This window comes from Apostichopus japonicus, chromosome 5, assembly GCF_037975245.1.
Source record: "Apostichopus japonicus isolate 1M-3 chromosome 5, ASM3797524v1, whole genome shotgun sequence".
NCBI classification, from domain to species: Eukaryota; Metazoa; Echinodermata; class Holothuroidea; order Aspidochirotida; family Stichopodidae; genus Apostichopus; species Apostichopus japonicus.
Window position 1 is genome coordinate 4,810,894 of NC_092565.1, and position 19,926 is coordinate 4,830,819.

At 37.4% G+C, this 19,926-nt stretch overlaps 1 protein-coding gene and 1 long non-coding RNA gene across 8 annotated transcripts in view; both read left to right on the plus strand.

The window, feature by feature from the left end:
• LOC139967379 (threonine synthase-like 2) overlaps positions 1–19,926 on the plus strand; it is a 28,470-nt gene that overhangs the window by 1,045 nt on the left and 7,499 nt on the right. For 6 of the 7 annotated variants that reach the window (XM_071971094.1, XM_071971098.1, XM_071971093.1 and 3 more), the window contains exons 2-6: positions 9,923–10,166; positions 15,027–15,221; positions 15,645–15,797; positions 17,914–18,132; positions 19,301–19,449. In XM_071971094.1, coding sequence (XP_071827195.1) covers positions 9,941–10,166; positions 15,027–15,221; positions 15,645–15,797; positions 17,914–18,132; positions 19,301–19,449 — 942 coding nt within the window. In that variant the 5' untranslated portion in view covers positions 9,923–9,940. The remainder of the gene's footprint in view (positions 1–9,922; positions 10,167–15,026; positions 15,222–15,644; positions 15,798–17,913; positions 18,133–19,300; positions 19,450–19,926) is intronic. The other variant, XM_071971095.1, reaches the window with a different exon arrangement.
• LOC139967380 (uncharacterized) lies at positions 260–9,464 on the plus strand. The gene is made up of 3 exons (XR_011792979.1): positions 260–5,462; positions 6,009–6,123; positions 6,728–9,464. It is a non-coding gene; the product is annotated as an uncharacterized lncRNA (long non-coding RNA).

Below are 19,926 nucleotides of genomic sequence, written 5' to 3' on the forward strand. Positions count from 1 at the left end.
GGCCCTGATACCATAGCAACAGTTAGTCAACTGTAGAAAGGTAAAATTGCTCATTCCGATTTGAGATCAAGTGTTTCAAACTTGGTTGTCGTGTAACTTGTCTATATCTCTAATGAAAATTTACTGGGAAGGTCAATGGGCTATCTTAAATTAAATGCTGGGTGGGCAAAGTAGTTCACTGGCAATTGCCCACACAGTTCCCAGGAAACCAAGTCTGAGTATATAGTAAAATTGTCAAGTTTGGAAGTTAATATCTTAGTAGCGACCCTTACCAAACATGATGGCTTATTTAGGCTTCTGAATGCCTTCATTAAGGCTTCTGAATCCTTAAATAAGGATGTGAAGCCTTATACTAAAGCTTCATGACTATGAAGCCTTAAATTGAAGCCTAACAAGCATTCAGAATTAAGTCTTCATGAACTTGAATAAGGATGTGAAGCCTTAAATAAAGCTTCATGACTATGAAGCCTTAATTTGAAGCCTAACAAGCATTCAGAATAAGTATTCATGAATCCGAAGCCTTATTTTCTCACTTCTGTGAAGCCTAACAAGCAGTCAAATAAGGATTCATGAATTTGAAGCTCTATATTGACATTGCTGTGAAGCCTTACAAGTCCTCATGAGTTTGAAGCCTTATTTTGGCATTGCCATCGAAGCCTAACAAGCAATCAAAATAGGGATTCATGAATTTGAAGCTCTATTTTGACACTGATGTGAAGCCTTACAAGTCCTCATGAGTTTGAAGCCTTATTTTGGCATTGCCATCGAAGCCTAACAAGCAATCAAAATAGGGATTCATGAATTTGAAGGTTTATTTTGACATTGCTGTGAAGCCTTACAAGCTTAATTCTTCATGAGTTTGAAGCTTAATTTTGGCATTGCTATGAAGCCTAACAAGCAGTCAAAATAGGGATTCATGAATTTTTTTTTTCTTCTAATATTGGCTATAGGCTGCATGCATTGGCTTTGGAGAATTGCCCAAGACTTTTGTAATGGACAGATCCTTGGTCATATACAATTCAGTGGACAAGCACATTCGAGATACTGTAGGCATTTAAAGGAAGGCATGTACGCACGCTAGAAAAGAGTAACAACCGTCAAGGCCAAGACTACATTGGTACCCCCCTTTTACAGTGTCAGCTCCCTGGAGAGGCATTGGCTATGTGCAGTACTGATGCTAGCCAATTAGTGCAAATACCATTATATGAAAGAAGTATTCCTATATACTTAGCACTTACTGGACAATAAAGTGATGAAAAGCTTAATGAATGGTAAAATATTTCCTGTGTAGCCATATACGATGAGTTAATTTTGACACAGAGATATTAACTAAAGCTGTTTAAATTATGTGCAATTGAATATTATTGCTACACTGTCAAGAGAATGCCCTTCTGATCACCTTTTGTAATAAGTTTAACCCTACATCAGAATTCCAGTGAACATCAGTATGTATTAATTGGAACTCATTACTCAAAATAAAGTAGAGAAAGTAAACCATTGTTCTTAAGTGTTGTGATACAAGTAGAAACTGTTCTGCATCCATGGTGGCCAGGGTATCAGGGGATCCCTAGCTCTGTAGATGATTCATACAAATGACATATAAAAATCAATGTCCTGCCATGAAACTTATGATGATTTGTCAAGTACCTGTACCATTCAATTTTATTGATATTTCTCTCTATCAAATTAAAAATGATGATGATTCAGATAATACTGTATATAGGATGATTATATCATATTTTATTACAATAAGTTTTGGTAGGAATGAAGAGTTTGATTATTTTTCTTTTCCAGATGAGCTCTTGACATCTTAAGATGCAAACAAGCACTCATTTTTTTTCAAATTTCAGCTAGCTGGTTGTTTAAAGTAACCTCATGCATTGGTGATATATGTTATTAAATGGAGCACCCTGAAATATAAAGCATTGATTTGGTATTCTCCCATGAGTTATAAGGAAATGCCATTGTGTATTTAGCTACTGTACATGCTTCAAACTGTGCCTTGATTGCAACTTTACACACTGTGATGACAGAAATTTAAAAACTTTATAAAAAATACAGGATGATGCGCTATGACTTTTTGAAGTTTATATTTGGTATTGCCTGCACTCTCAAAATAATCATTTTACCACTTATACATTAACTAATGTTCAATAAATGCATTACTACAATAAGTTGGTGAAAGTCAAGTGGACTACTCTTCTATGTTACACCCCTGGTAGTCAAATTGGGGTCACAACCCTTTTACGGACACCAAATGTTTTTTTGGGTGGCCAAATGTAAACAGTCAATTGGAAAAATGTCAGCCAGTCTTTTTAGTTACTAGGAATTCAAAACGCACGTTCCAGGGACACATCTGCCCGAAAAAGTTTGCATTCCACAGATAAAAACTTATGTCCCCCAAGACAAACCTGTGTTAAATGCACAAGCCAAGCTATGACCTTTACGTTCTTTTGAAGTCAAGTATAACAACCCTAGATCACAATTTCTTGCAGTTTGAGACTAAATATAATTGTTGAGGCCTATATATACACACAAACAAATTAAAAAAGATAAAATTAGTTGCAGTACATTTCAAGAAAATGTGCAAATTTGAATGTTCACCAAATTTGAATGTTCACCAAAGCTGATGTTTTTCCTGTTCTGGTAGACTTAGCCTAAGCTAATTGCATTACATACACAGTACGACTTCCTTGAGTACTGTAGGCCAAAACAAAAACTATATTTGGCATTACTTTACATCGTGACTAACAGCAAATAAGTCTTTGGATTGTTCTTTGCAAAACAACTTCTGTCATCCACCCCTACCCACCCCCCTCCCCCCAAGAAAAAAAATAATAGAACGGCAACCTAAGTGTAATTGTTCTTCCTTCTGAGCACTGAACACGAGCCCTTCAATCTAATAATTCAGGTAACTCTTGCGCCGTAGATTAAGCGGTAAAGGTTTGACAAATTTCCAAAGAGATACGCAATGCCCTCTTGAGTCAAAAGTGAACGACAGCCATTAAGACAGAAAGAAAGATGAGAGGCTTACCACAGCAAGTTGCAACAAATACTTTTCAAATTGATTTAACCTATCAATTGTGAACAAGAATAGCATTTTTCAGCATTGTACTGAATTCACAATTTATTCATATAGTCATTTATATCTATAGTGTTCCTGTTGTGTTGATTACTTTCTTTCTCCAAACAATACTGATCAGAATCAGCTTTCCAAATTCCAATAAAAAGATTATGTTATAACACAGTGACCTGTACGTTCATGAGCTTTTTGCACCACGTTTCTGGTCAGTTCGAATCTGCTACTGTAACTTTACCATTAAATTTCTCTAAATTAATGTCTCTTTGGACTAAACAGGAACCACATGTAGTATTGTTTGTTTACTATTTACTACTAAAATACTTTAGACTAGTATGATCTAGGCAAAAAAAAAATAAAAATTTTTTCTGCCTCCAGCTTTGCATTTTAAGGGCAGTTCCAGGCTCCTAACTTTAAAGAAGCTTAATTGTATACCCTGCCCATGTAATTTTGGTGGACTAGGCTACAGGGCTAAGCCTAGGTATAGACCAAGACAGTAATAGTAATACAAAGAAGAGATAGCCTAGGCCTAGGCCTCTTCACAATATTACCCTACTAAAAAGTACTAGGTTTTCTGTAGGCAGCCTATAGCCTTACCAATACCACAGGCTGTATACCTTTTTGTTCATGGTGGGAAAAAGATCCAGTTCCATCATAACTGAAGTAATAAAAGTCATTTTACCAACCTTTCAGCTCCATTTCCTTCATTGATTCCTTCTGTTGGGATCGATTTAAGTGACACCAACGTTAGTAGTATTCAGACTAGTCGTAGAACTAGTACTAACAGGGCTTACGGCTACACTAACATTAGTGTCATACATATTGGGCCTAACGTAAGGCATCTTATCACCATTGTCTAAATCGTCAAACTGAGATGAGCTTAGTCGCACCGTGTGGTTCGTGGCATACATTTAAACGGGTTGCTTGTCCTGAAATAGTCTCTATATTTAGAAGGCATTGTAGGCCTCAATATTGATCGACAAAAGTTCCGGAATTTTCTTAGAGTATAGAACTGAAGTAACGTCGTCGGTACTTACTCTTAAAGTCTAAGGAAAAGGTACGTAGGGTCTATACATATCGCGCGATATGCGCACTGTACAGTACAGTATACTATTTTACGTCGGTCGAAGTTAAGTTGAACATTGCTGTCGACAATATGAATATGCATAATGACCTACCGTAACGATGCGGAACTAAACCGCAGACGACGTGCCCGGTACGTTTATTCATCATTTTTTAATTTTGTCTGGTCTTCTAAAGCCGAGACAAACGATACCCAAAAAAAAGACAACCCACACTTTTTAAATAAATCTACTTTAATTAATTACACCTGACCTGTTTAACCCACGAAACACGAACCAAATAGATTCGTTTCGTGTTAAAGTTATTACAGTTCACATTTACAAGGAACATTACTCGGGACTATCAATTTCGGCGGTAAAACTTATACACTTTTAAAGATAGTAAAAGTATATATCGGAAGACATCTGTGGCGTGTTGTCGGTATCATCTTTCTTCGGATTTTTTGCTCATTTTAGTGGACACCTCCTGTCGCGTTCACTCTAGTATCAAGGTTTATTGTTTCTGTCAACGGATCTAGTGTTTAAAGCAGTTTGGATTCATTATTTCCAGTGATTTAGTTGAGTGCATTTTTCGAATATCAACTTTTCGGTCATGTTGTAGTAGCCTATACTATAGCCTACCACTTGCATTATACCACTTGCATTGTACGTGGTTCAGAACGTTAGTCGTTTACCAGCAAGAGAAGAAGTGCAAATATGTTGGAAGCTTGCTGGGGACCGAAGAAGATGAGCTCAGGAGAGAGTATCAACGGTATCAACGTATGCCCCAACCAAAATTAACATGTAAGTAATGTTTTTGCATGCTCTCATAATGTTTTAATTTTTTTCTTTATTTTAATTAGGCCTAGGCTAGGCCTACTTTTTTTTTTTTTACTTCTCCTGAAAAACTAATAGACGTGCAATGTAAGATTAGAAGCTACATCATTCATTGGAAGGATCATGCATCACGGAAGGTCAAATTGATAATATATTGTTTCTGAAATTGTTTGGTCCAAATATGAACTGCAAATGCTCCATTGATATTGTGATGCATTAAGATAAACCTTCAATTTTGTTGTTCTGGTTACACGCATCATTTCAGCTGTGTCACCTCTTCTGTCTTACTATTGTTTTCTTTGATATATGGACATATTTTGACAGAATAAAGCTCGTTTTAACAAACATTTTCAATTTATGTCAAGAAGATTTCACAGAACCTTTGCTCTTTCCTTACAGCAGTCACTTGTGAGGAACTGCATTTCTTAAAATGCTTGACAGGTGCATTGGAATGCCAACAAGCCTTCCTTGGCAACAAGAAGCAGGTTAGATTTTTGTAGTATTTTTTTAGAGGCATTTTTTAAAGGAGGATAGGTAGGTAGTTGAGAGATACACAACTTTCTGTACAGTTTCCCTTCAAATCAGCTATAAATATGCATCCTGCAAAGATTTCCCAAAAAACTGCCTCATCAGTAGCAATTTCAACCAGAAATTTCTTTAATCAGCAGAAAGAAACAGTTTGTGTTTGAAAGTCAACTTCCCAGTTTAAAGGAAATTCAAATATAAACCACTGTACAGAGAGTAATGTAAAATGTCATTATTGTTCATCTTTAAACTTAAAGTAGTAGAGGTGTTGGGGAAGTGATGTTGATATACCATGTAAATTGTACCATCTTTGCTTTGTTTCTCTTTTTGCTTTTGTTTTTATATGCTGCAAGGGCTTGAATCAGAACAATTGATAGAACTCTTTGAATAATACTCCCTCATTTAAAGGGAAGAATGACACTCCACAGCCATGCATCCATCATCTTTCCTCTAGGCCTGAGGTGGCTTGTAACTTTAATAAAAGTTGTTCATACTTTTTCTTACAGACAAGGTTTTCAGACCCAGAATTTTCATTTTTGGATGACATTGCATTTGCACCATCAGAGACATCGGTTGATGAAGACAGTTTTGTCCAAGAATGCGAGAGTAGTGAAACTTGAGGTATGTCATATATAGTCATCCAATTATGCTGGCATTTTTGCCATTTGAAAAGGATTGTCCAGCCAAAAGTTATATCAAAGAGTACTATAATCTGAACATTCTGGTAAAACTTACATTCAAATCTAATGCTTCGTTCTCGAATATTGACATTTGAAGTTTTCAAATTTTGTACCAAGAATAGACTTAAAGCATACAGGTGTGATATCATAGCCTAGGTGCACAGTAATCGTGACTCTGTGTTATTCCGTAGAGTTAGGCCTAGTTAGGCCAGTAATATTCACTACGTACACAATCAGAAAAGACATGCAGTCACTAATAAAATATAAAAACGTCTGATCACTATAGTATATATATATATATATATATATATATATATAAAATATTATTAGACAAAACCAGAGAACTACGATATGATTCATAATTGACAAATAGGGAGTAATGTTTTAGAAAATACTATTTCCTAAAACACTACTTATTTGTCAGTTATGAGTCATATCTTATTTCTCTGATTTTCTCTAATAATATTTTTCTTTGGAGTAAAGGTGAATTTTCTCTATAATAAATATCTATAGCCTATATATATGTTTGTTTCTGTTCTTTTCAGATTTCTGTCATGGAATTGCCCCACGCCTTGATGCCTACAACAGTAGAATACCGTTGCGAACAGCATGATTCATACTGTTGGGTCTGCATGCAGCATGGGGTCACGTTTGTCAAGTGGTGTAGCGGGCGCATTTTCAGTGCAGACAGTACAATGCACCGAGAAATGTTTGCCATGTATGTACAAACTTTACAAAAAGTGTCACCTCTGATAACTGAGAAATACTGTAGCTTATAAACATAATATCTGACATATACTGCATGTGGGGCTTGGGGAAATGTATGATCCCTATTGTTTTGGGTCATATGAATATTTACAAAATATGCCTTAATCTTGATATGCCAATATCTTTGCAAGTGTAAATGTAGAGTTTAATTAATATGAACTTTGTTTGTATGTGAGTTATGTGAATTCCCTATTTGCCCTGGGAGAAGTTCACAGAAATTGATGAGTTGCATGTGCTGTAAAATTCTTGAAAAGCTAGTGTTTGGCTTATAGGTACCTGCTAGAAAGTTTTCTACTCTGTTCTTAATTTGCTATTCAGCTCCACAAATTACCAAGCCTATAGGAATAGAAGTCAGCAATGGACCAACTTAGTAATTTGTTTTATGTTTTACACCAAATTTAATGCTTTTAGAATGTTCACATATTTTTGGTGAAGCTTAACTATATTAATGTTGCTCATGTTTTCTTTTTGCCTTAATTTTATGACAAATATATATTCTATATATGTGCCTTATAGCATACAGAGTGGCCATTCTGTGATGCAACATTCTGTAAGCTTCCAATCCATTCTTTATTTGGATAAACATTGAAAAATTTTATGACTTGATCAGTGTTTTGAGTATCCAGATCTTATCTTTCAACATGATTCATTCATTACTACCTTTACAACAGTATACTTGTATACTATACTATAATACTATAACACTACACATCTATAGTGAGGAAAATGAAGTCACAATTAAGGATGCCCCATGGGCATATGTAATGTTTTGATATACCATTTTTATTACACTTGTATAATTGCATTTAAGGTGCTTTCTTTCTTAGCTCATCTGCATTATATTTTTTTATCAGCTATATACCAGTTCATAATTATATCTACCGTTCATTATCTACATGTGACCAACTCCTTATTTTTCAGTTTTGCATATACTTTTCTTAGCTTGCTAGGATAACTCTAATTTGCCTTTCTCCCTACACTTGTTAGTATATGTTTTCAACATAAATAAAACTTTGATTTTCCATGTTCGGTGCTTTCAGTCCAGATTTTGCATTTCATAATTTGTTTCTAAATAAGTCTAAATCTTCACATTTCTTGTAAGTAGTCTATTTTTAACCAGTATTTTATTTAATGTTACCTTATTTCTAAGCATTGCCTCATTTGCAAATACTTTCATGCATGTATTTCCATGGAATACATGCATGTATATTTCCTTTGCATTAGTGCATGCAATGGATTTAAAAACATGCTTCAAGCATGAATTGTTTCAAATCCGACGCAAAAAACATGCTTTAAGCATGTACATGTATGAAACATTTCAAATACATGCTTCACGCATGCCATAGTGCATGTGAGGGCATTTTCATACATGTATTGTTTCAAACCCCGCGCAAAAAACATGCTTTAAGCATGTACATGTATAAAACATTGAGTAATACCTGCTTTAAGCACGTATTTGCTGGAGCATGTAATGAAGCTCATTAACATGCATGTATTTTTTTCAAATACATGCTTCACGCATGCCATAGTGCATGTAAGGAGGGCATTTACATACATGTATTTTCTTCAAACCCTGTGCAAAAAACATGCATGTAAAGGGTACTATAAATTTGTGTAAGGGACGTCATATTCTGATAAACTCTTTGGTTCAAATTTCATTCACAATTGTTTCTCAATAACGATGATTAATATTTGTTGAATTAAAGTGTTCTTCTTTTAGAAATAATATAAATCGTCTCTTCATCATTACATGTGTGGGGTGAAGAGGCATTCATGAATGCATGGGACGGATAGGTTCCTAGTAAAGTCATTCAACCGATTGCTAGGGGTGGGGAGGGGGGCCGTAGCATTGGAAAGGACCAATACAAAATAGCTGTCAAACCAAATAATGTGAGGTGCATACAACTAATTAGCTTCATGATATAATTAAGGTAAAGAAGGTAATATTTAATTGCAAGGTTTGACCCTACGGTGTTGGGTGGGAAGTGTATATGTACGGTCAAGTCAATCATGAGGAAAACTGAAATGCCTTCACTATAAATCTTCAAAACAATTTCATCAATTTAAGGCTTCACAGTGAATACCAATATGCAAATTTAAGCCATCAAAGCCTGTGCTATTTTTTTTGGGCTAGATCTGATGCAGCCATACACCGAAGCCTTAGCGAAGCCTTAGCGAAGCCTTAGTGAAGGCATTCTTGGGGCAAATATAAGCCATCATTTATAAGCATTCGAAGCTTTAATGAAGCCTTAATGAAGCCTTCATTTTAGGCTTCAGGGAAAATTTATGCTAGCATTAAGGCTGCAGAGCGAATGCCTATTTAAAGCTTCAAAGTGAATACTTATATGCAAATTTAAGCCATCGAAGCCTTAGCTAATTTAAATTTTTCGGCTCTGGTGCAGCCTTAGCGAAGCCTTAGCGAAGGCATTCTTGGGGCAAATATAAGCCATCATTTATAAGCATTCGAAGCTTTAATGAAGCCTTAATGAATGCATTCATGTTTGGTAAGGGGAACCAAAATAAAAGGGAAAAAAAAAGAAACAATAATTTATACCAATGATGCACCGTGCAAGGGTCAGAATTCTTTAATTGCAATATCTGCCAGATTTTAAATTATGCATGGTATGTTCACTGAATTTGCCCCCCAAAAAAATCTGAAAATCAAACACAATCTTTCCTGGTGCCAAAGGTTTCCCAGAAAACCAAGTCTGAGTACAGTTAAATTGTCCGAGTTTGGAAGTTAATGTCTTAGTATCAAACCAAAATAAAAGGGAAAAAAGATACAATAATTTTTGATGCAAGGTTTAGAATTCTTAATATATGCCAGATTTTAATTTATGCAGGTATGTTCACTGAGTTCCACAAACAAACAAAAATCTGAAAATCAAACAATCATTAAATCATTAAATTGATGTTCACATGTAACATGATATGTACAGGCTGCATTCATTAAAAAATTCTCATTTGTATAGGGAGGTCTCGGTGAGAACATGAAGTTTAACAGTACAAGAGGAAAGGTGAAGGGTTGCTCCTTCGAGGAGGCCATTTTTTCACCGGGATATCAAGCTGATGGAGGACTGCTTCTGCCAGATACTATTCCGAAGATCTCCAAGGGAACACTCCAGTCTTGGGCAAACTTCTCTTTCCCAGACATCTGCAAAGAGGTACTGTCTTTATTCATCGAAGAGGATGATATTCCCCGCAAAGATTTGAATGGTAGGTACAATAGGTAAGCTTTAGCGTAAAAATGTAAATGCTCAGTTAACTTTGGATGGTCGTAGTTTGGCCGTATCTTAGTGTTTGATCATTTTGCAAAAAATTTAGCACTTGATTGGTAGTGACAGCCAAGCAAAATAGACATGGAAGTTGTGGTAGCAACCTTGCAGAGATGTTGGAAGGCAGTGAGCTTTGCGTTACTTCTTGTAGGGAAGGCAAGTAAACTTAGAAGTTGAGGTGGCATGTGTGGTACATGACAGAGATGTGCAGAGGTGTGTGTTGAACATCAACTATGCAGACCAAAAAATTTTGGGTGATTTTCCATTAATTTGGGAGTTTACATACCCATAATCAACATGATTGCAAACAGTTGTACTGTATTTGACTTCCAATTTCGAGCGTTTGAAAAGCTGTTAGCTTAAAACAAGAACACATGAAGGTAAACAACTAGTTTTAAGACAATTTTAAGCAGATAATTGAGTAAAATGGTTTATTTTATTTGCAAAATATCCACTTAAATGGAGGCATCGTTTACATAGCGGAGCGTCATTAGGCTAGTATGGTACAATATAGAACATGCAAGCAGCTTGCTGATTCCGTAATACAATTTGATCGCAAGATACCGCAAACTGAACAGAAGAATAGACCTAACAGATGCCTCATGCGTGATATGTCACGGGAAAATGGTTTTCGTTACTATCAACGGAATATCAAAAAAATACTAAACATAATGGAACAACTACGAGGAGACGCTGGCCCAAATCGACCATGGTAGCATATACATGACTAAGCTTCAGCTGAACATAGTACTTACTGGTTTCAATATCCAAAAGTACAAACACAGAAAAAGTATCCTGTAAATAAACCAAATTTAGCAGTGAATATCCAAATCCACGTTTCTCGTTCCATCCTGGGTGGAATATTACCGTGACTCTGTGTAATTCCATAGAGTTAGGTCTAGTTGAAACAGGCATAACATCCCACAATCACAAGACAGTCACTAACAAAATAAAACATCCAATCGCTCTATATTACCGTTTTATTCCACTCCTTAGACCATGCAGATGCCAGAACAAACATAACGAACAATATAACACATGTATCACAAACTCACGATACTGGAATACAACAAATGAAATGGATAGATGTAATGAAATCCTAACATGACTATTTACACATGCTGTGAGCCTACTAACAATTCTACCCTAGGCACGGTCTATACACAGTCTACATACCGTCACCTCAAACAGTAAGTAGTATACTGACAGCTGCGTGATATAATGTTACATGTAAGGACGTCCAGGGCGTGTTTATGAGGAGACTTGAAAGGGTCAATTTCACATTAGCTATGTCCGCCACAGCTGTCGAAAGTAAGATTCCCAGAATGAGACATTTGCAGCATACACAGAGGCAGGGTCATGCATGTGGACTCATGGACATGAGATACTCCAGGTGCTGAAAAATCTTTCTGCGTGGATCTCACAAAATTGATCCAAAGTCTACGGCGTTTTATGTCAGTTCTTCCACTCAGAAAGCTAAAAAAGCTGATGCTTTTGTTGGCTGAGGTATCACTGCAACCTCCAACAACACTGATGATTTTTGTAGCTCAAGTATACAACTTTACACACTCAAAGCATTGTTGTGATTGCGGTATACCAAAGATGGCGTCACATGGTCACCTGATGTCTTAGTAATGTTTCAAGAATGTCTGAAATAAGTTTCCAAAAAAGCTGACTTTTCTTCCCATTTTTCACATATTTAACGTCCGAAATTGGTAAAGTTAATTACAGCAATGTAATTGGAGCGAGTTAGGGATTACTAACATGCAAAATGGTAGGATTTTATGTTCATCGAAAAGTCTCCATATTGACCATTAAAGTCTCTTAAAATTGTACCAGGGAAAGATGATAATAGTGACAGACTTGTAAAAAACAGTAATGATTGAGGATTATCCATGCGGGAAGTACAGTAAGATTTCCTGAAATATTATTATTGTAGAGATCCAACACTATTATAATGTATTCTGAATAGATGGATAACAGTCTAGTACTGTGTAATAAGGTAAAATGCAAAGTAATGAAGTAAAGAACAGTATAAGAGTAAAATGTATAGCAAGTATATTACAAAGAGGAAGCTGGAGTAACTCTGTGGAGAAAGCTTCCCTGCATCCACTTATACTCACCAGCAAACAAAGCTTAAGATAAATCCCTGACCACACAAAACAGCCAACAAAAGAAGCACCAGTGGGAAAAAGCTAATAAATGCCTCATATTGACATAGTCACTTCTCAAAGATTTCAATTTCTTGTTTCCAATTATTTGTTAATTAATAATCAGCTTTTATTTTTGTTTGAGTTGATATCGATAAGATCTTATTGAAAATGTAATTTATTAGCTTCACTTAGAATCCAGTATCGTTACTGGGATTTTAAGACTTGCGTACCTGGGACGCAACATCTTAAAAATGTTTGCGTCCGCTCAGTAAAACTTGCGTCTAGGCTGCTGTCCTCCGTGAAAACATGCACTTTAAAATACCTTTATAGGAACACACAACACTTAGTTATGATGTTCCCTGAGAATACCCTGGCTTGTGCGCAAGGGAAGCGTATAGCGATAGGCCTATATTGTACCCCAAGAAAATCAATTTATGGAACCTTTAACTAATATACAATTACCAAATGACTGTCAAATTGTGAGGCAGGAAATTTGGCTGTAGATACAGTAGTTACCACATAGGCAGGCCTGGACGACATGCAATACACACTGCTGTCCGGTATACAACTCCAACGGCTATATATACATATGCTGTGAATGTCAGAAATCAATTAAAATGAGTGTCGAGACCAAATGCCAGCATAAAAATACTGCACTTTGCAACTGACTTAATTGAGCCCTTTATTTAAACGCTGTGTGCATATGCTTTGAATGTCGGAAAACAGGTGAAACGTGTGTCTAGACAAAATACCAGCATAAAAATACTGCACTTTTCAACAGATTTAATTGAGCCCCTTAAAAGATGTGTGCATATGCCGTGAACATTGGAAATCTCTTATGCAAAACGAGCATCGAGACAGAATGCTAGCATAATAGTACTGCACTTTTCAACGGATTTAATTGAGCCACTTAAATGTTGGCTGCATACGCGGTGAAAGTAGGAAATGAAGTGAAACGTGTGACAATATTAAATGTTAATAGAGAAAAACTTTGCGTCCCGATCAAACACCAATTGCCTTTATTGTATGACCCATTTTCAAGTTGCTATACAAGTGTAACGATGTGTGAAGCCGTTGTCTATGTTCACAGGAACTATATAGAATTCAATGAGAGAAAATAGTTCAGAGTCTTTTGAAATGCTTCACAAAATTTGAACACCTAATGTATTCCCTGTATGCAACTTTAGGAAATACTCCAGTGGCAGATGATGTAACACTTATCTTATAATTTAGTAAATATTTCACACCGTTAGTTGAAAACTCCAACTTGGCCATTCTCAATATCTTGAGATATAACTGATGAATGTACATTTACTGACTCTATCTTGATCAATCGGCTAAAACCTTCAATTCTTCCACCGACTACAACTTTGGAGTAGACGCTCGTCGACGTCATAAGGACAGATGTTGTGGAAAAACCTTGACGTTGCAATTATAATCAGTATTCAGTACTGTGTGCAGCTACTGTTGGAATGTTTGCTAAGCTGACAATGTTCTCTATATTTAGAAATGTCATCAAAAGGTTTTGTTGTGTGAGAAAATATTAGTTTCCTCTGTGAATAATGCGAGTTCAATGTCATGGGAAAAACAGCTTCATTGCCTCGATGATGACATCATCCATGTCACAATGTGATCTTATTCTCTCATCATACTGTACATGTACGCCCTCCATACTTTGTTTATGTTGTGATTTTGTGCCGGTGAATTTGTCTGTAGGTTGCTATAGAAGAACAGCTGATGTAGCATGACAAATTATGCTGTCCCCATTGTGTGAGTTCAAATAGACCACAGAAGAACCACCTTCCTCAGGAAACAGGATGGGGCAAGGTCACTGTGAATTCTTCATGAACTAACTTTATTCCAGGAATGATGTCTCTGAGTAACATACCCCAAAATGCTTTGCAAAATTGTGGAATTACTTGATATAACTTCTCGGATGTCTTTCAGTTTTACACAGGGACCGTAGTATTGTCTGAGAGGCAAAATTCAAAGCTTTCACCACTGCCACAAGAAAATGTGCGCACTAATTTGTTCCTTGTTATTGCCCAGTGCATAGTCGTACTCGAGCAATATTTTATTAGGGGAAAGGTGTGGTGGTTGGGAGGGGGTGGGGAGGGGGGGAGGGGTTGGATGTTGGATGTTGGTTGGCAGTGGCATAGTGAAAATAGCGATACGTCTGATACCATCTTTCCCACTCACACATTTACACTTCCGACAGCCCCATGGACAGCCAAATTATGAGAGCAAAAGTGAGCCAAAGACTTAGGGAATACGGACCGAGGTTCTACTGAAGTAGGGAGAGCATATGGATTGGGTAGGGCACAGTTGAATATAAATTGTCATATTTCATGAGCTTATCATTAATTTACTATAATTCTCAGATCTTATTCTTTTATTTCTTTTCTTGGGGGAGGGGGGGATAGGTAGGTAGGTGGATGGGGAGTGGTGGGGGACAGGGAGGAGGGAAGTAGGTGGATGGGGAGTGGTGGGGGACAGGCAGTGGGAAGGGCCAAGAGAAAAACAGGAAGGAATAAACCTCCGTCACTGTCACCATTCCTCCTAGGTGCATAGCTCCCACTTCTCCAGCCATCGTATCTTCCTTTTTTCCTAATGAGGATGTTCATCTTTCATTTTAACTCTCATTCCAGAGTTGATTGACAAAGCTTTCGCTCGTATCGAACTCCCCGAGACAGTGAAGATGAAAACTCTAACAGATGGGCTTCATATTCTGGAGATGTTCCATGGCAAGACGCTAGCCTTTAAAGATCTATCTACCTTTGTTTTGGGGCAGCTGATGAGCTACTTTCTGCGGAAGAGAACAAAGCACATCACTTTACTCGTCGGTATGAAGCGAGTGTTTTTCGTCCCTCCATTAATTAAATTAGCACAACATGGTTGAAGATGATACTAGTTAGCATTGCGTAGGGACAAGAACATATATATGGGGTGTTGGTGGGGGGAAATGTTTTAATAGCATTGTTTATCAAAGTCGTTTTCTTTTGCTGTAGAGCGTAGTAAACGTATGAGTTCATATTTACAGCACCCACTGTTAATTTTGGGCATGGCTGGAGCACCTCATCATGTATAAATGGTTTGATCATGGTTTGATCAGAAGGGACACCATACTAGGCTTTAGAGTAAAACCCAATGCAAAATGCAGCTCCTCAAAGTAGTGTTGAAAGCTGGTGGATAGCATAATTAAGGCAAGCCAAGTAGGACAAAGGTTTTATTAAATCTTTTTTGCTCTCTATCTTTATGATCCTTAGGCACCTCAGGGGACACAGGAAGTTCGTCGATCGAGGCTGTTAGAGGTGTAGAAGGGTTGGACATTGTGGTAGTCTTTCCCAAGGGTCGTATTTCAGACATACAGGAACGATCCATGACCACGGTCAATGAGAAGAATGTTCACGTTTTTGGAGGTTAGATCTGAGAATACATTTTCTTCTCTTTACCTTGGCAATCACGATGGCAGGTATATGAGTATGTGTGTGTACATGTATTTCTGTGTGTGTGTGAATGTCCACTTGTTTACATGCAGACAGAGGATTTGAATGTCATTAGAGTCTTAAATCCTCAGATGTCATTGAATAGAAAGAATCACCACATCCTCAGAAGAATTCTTTGATACTGCAAAAAGAGAAGATGGACAGATCTTTGTACTATCCTGAGAAGATAAATGAACTCTGAAAGTTTGAGGGGCGGGGGGGAGTTCACAGATCAGCAAGGGACAGTGGAGGTCAAAACTTTGAAACCTTTAAACATGCATCTGGAAACACTTTACACTTAATATATATATATGTATATCGCATACAGAGTACAAGATCATTGTTGTTATAACGGTTCAGGTCAAAGGTTATTTGAATTCATCCATATATACCAATCTCACATACACATATCAAGTATGATATCTGTCAAAGACAGATATGTCCGTTACTAATAGAAAAGAAACCTCCACCCCACTAGATTTACATCGTACTCGCTCTTCGTGCTGTGTACGACTTGTGTACTACCCGTGAATCCTGTTCCTCTTAACCTTGAGTTCACATTAACAAATTCAATAGCGACGGTGTGCAGTGGTTCTTTTGTTTGTTTTCTTTGTGTTCACGTGAATGGTGTCTTAATAATAAAGTATAGAATATCTATGAAGTCAAACATTTACCCACAAAAGAATAAAAATTCACAAGGTCAGTGAAGAATTCTGCTGTGTCAATTTGCTTTCAGTTGGAAAGATTATACGGTCGTGTATTAAGCACCCTGCAAGCAAATATCGACCCCAGTCTGAAGTAAATATACTGTGCGTCTCTCTGTGAGTGTACTGTACATGTCACAGTTTTTAAATACAGGGTATAGTTTGAATCTTCCAGCAGAAAGCTGACAGGTTGAATCTTTTGAGGATTTTTTTTATTTTTTTTTTTTTGGGGGGGGGGTTACCCTGTATGATACCTGCAAAGTTCTGTAATGTGGTGGTCAGGTCTTGACAAGATTTTAAGCTAATGACTGGCTCACACATGTCTCATGAGACAAAATAAAGATAATGATTAGAAGTGAGCGAAATGAACCATTCTGCATACATTACATGCACATACGAGCAACAAAACAAATTAGTGGACACCTCTCTCTTTTATAGCCCTTCTTGGGAGAATTGTCACTGGGCTGTGAATGTTGATTCCCTAAATTTCCTATATCTGGCTAAAGCCCTCTATGTCGAACACATAACAACAATGTCACTACTGTACCACTGCACTGTCCTCTTTACTGTGTTTGACAGTAATGTTTATATACGTCAGTTTCTGAGGCTAGCTATTTTTGGTTTATATGTCAGTTTCTCAGACTAGTTATTATGTCTCCAAAGAGAGTTTGGATATGCCTTATGCTGCTTCCTCTTGGGTGATAGGTATATGATATTACCTCTATGCTGTAGCATTAAAAGTAGCTATTTCACAAATATTTTCCTTCCTCCTGCCCACTCCCTCTCCTCCCTCTCCCCCACTTCCTCTTCTCCTTCATGCACTCCTCTCACTTCCACTCCCGCTTCTGTCACCCAACCCCTCTTTTCTGATATGCACTACTCTTGACTCCCACTCCCTCTCCTTCATGCACTCCTCTCACTCCCTCTTCTCTTATCCCATCCCTCTTTTTTGATATGCCCTACTCTCTCTCTCTCTCTCTCTCCTAAAACCCCTCTCACTTCCTCTCCTAAAACCCCTCTCACTTCCTCTCCTACATGCACTCCTCTCACTTCCACTCCCTCTTCTGTCACCCAACTCCTCTTTTCTGAAATATGCACTATTCTCACTCCCACTTCTTCATGCACTCCTTTCACTCCCACTTCACTAACTCCACCCCTTTTATTCTGATATGCAATACTCACTCTCTCCTCCCACTTCCTCTTCCACATGCACTCCTCTCACTCCCACTCTCCCTCTTCTCCTGCATGCACTAGTCTCACCTCCTTGCTCCCACTCCTTCACTCCAGTTTCTGTATTCAAATTCTGGACATTCACACGATGCCTCTCATTTGTCCTCCCGCACCAGCCGACGGGAACAGCGACGACATCGATGAACCTATCCGTGCGTTGAGTCTGGATCAAGAGTTCCGGCATCGACACAACCTAGGCAGCATGAACTCCATCAACATAGCTCGGGTGCTCTGTCAAGCCGTGTCATTCTTTTACTCATACCTCAGGATGTGCCCGGGTTGCGATGGTGTCATCGAAGTAATCGCACCCACGGGTGCCGGAGGAAATGTCACAGGTACTTGGATGGATTCTATTTAGAGCATTTCCCTTCCTCCCACTTAATGTATGGTTCAATGTTTTTTTTTAAATCACCTTTATAACAGTTGTCTCCCGTTCTGTTTGTAGCATTTGCAAAAAGAACCTGCCATATACTAGCTCAACTTTTCATGTCAATATTTATTACAAAAATCCTTGAGATATATTGATTTTTTTTTTATTTGTGGCTATACAGTCGTGGTGTTAGCTGGTTAAAGTGTATGCTCGCATATGTGTCATTCGCGAACATCAATTGCTTGTATTAGCACAACAAATCAAAAAAGCACATCTTGATTGAACATTATAGTTGGAGTCTAAGGTCCACTTTCAGCCCGCCACACACTGCCTGACTGATCAGGCCATGAGTCAAAACCACGTCCTCATAGCATTTTCAACCACTCAGTGACTGATGTCCTCAGGGCAATTGAAGTACAAAATGTCTTGCTTTAACTTTATATGTATAATCATTTTTTCCGCAGAAGAAAACGATATTTCTGCAAAGTAAACAAGTTCCAGGCGAAAATTCTAATTACAGAAAATCTTGAATGTTGAAGTAAGAAACATCCCAAACTGTATGACCTAACGTGACTAATGTGATCCATGTCCTGGAGTAAGCCAGGCAAAGAATAGCTACATTTAATGGACCATATCACAAATCAGGGACAAGATATTGAGATGAGGCTGTATACTAAAAAGCCTAGAATAGTTTTCTCTCGGATAGAGTTTTCCATAGTCTGACACTACTCTTCCCCTTTAAATTGCCTTTCAGATGATGGTTGCTATGATACTGAATATGTTTGCATAGGCCTCTGTCCTATCACAGCCAGTTATTTCCTAATGCTAATACCACTCTGTACTGTCATCCTATTCCCTCCTTCAAAGCACTCGTACTGACAGTATGAACAGTTCCTAACCTTCATTTGATAGATGAAGGATGTTCATACTGCTCATACTGTCTGTCAGTACAAGTGCTCTGAAGTGGACCATGAAAAAACAGTACAGTACAGAAAAAAAATTTGTCCCAAATTGGGATGACCATTGAAAAGAATGTGAATGTATAATACCTTCTAGATCGTTATGAAAGCCCAAAATATGATCACATTTTAAGTGATTGAAGATTTGATCTCTTTTGTTCTATTCTTATGTAGGTGGTGTGATAGCGAGCCGAATGGGTCTCCCGGTGAAAATAGTGTGTGCTGTCAACGAGAATGACATCATACATAGGACATTGTCGACGGGAGATTTCTCCAAACGGGAGACAGTGAAACAGACCCTGTCACCAGCTATTGATATTCAGGTGAGCTGGATGGCGAACTAGCAATTTCTCAGTTGATAATATTACAATATTCGCTGGTGTTGTTGCTGTATAACTGATGGAACTCAATGTAGACAGTCATATATATATATATATATATATATATATGTATATATATGTAGGAGACTTCAAAAGGCTTGTGTGTTATACAAGTACAGACAATAATAGATGTATAAAGGTGGACACTATTTATGAGTTTTTCCAAAGAATGAAAGTTTAATCAATTAATATCTTGATCAAGAAGTGACAGGAAAACCTTCATTACCATCATCAATTTTTTTTTTTTTTTTTTGTGGATAGAGATGAAAACATGCCACGTTGTGGTGATAACGTGATTTAAATGTTCTGTCATATGCAAAAGGATAAAAAGGCTTGGTCAAGTCTAAACATGATGATAATGATATGATTTATTTATATAGCGTTCTGCATAAAATAGTATCTCAAATGCACTTTACATGG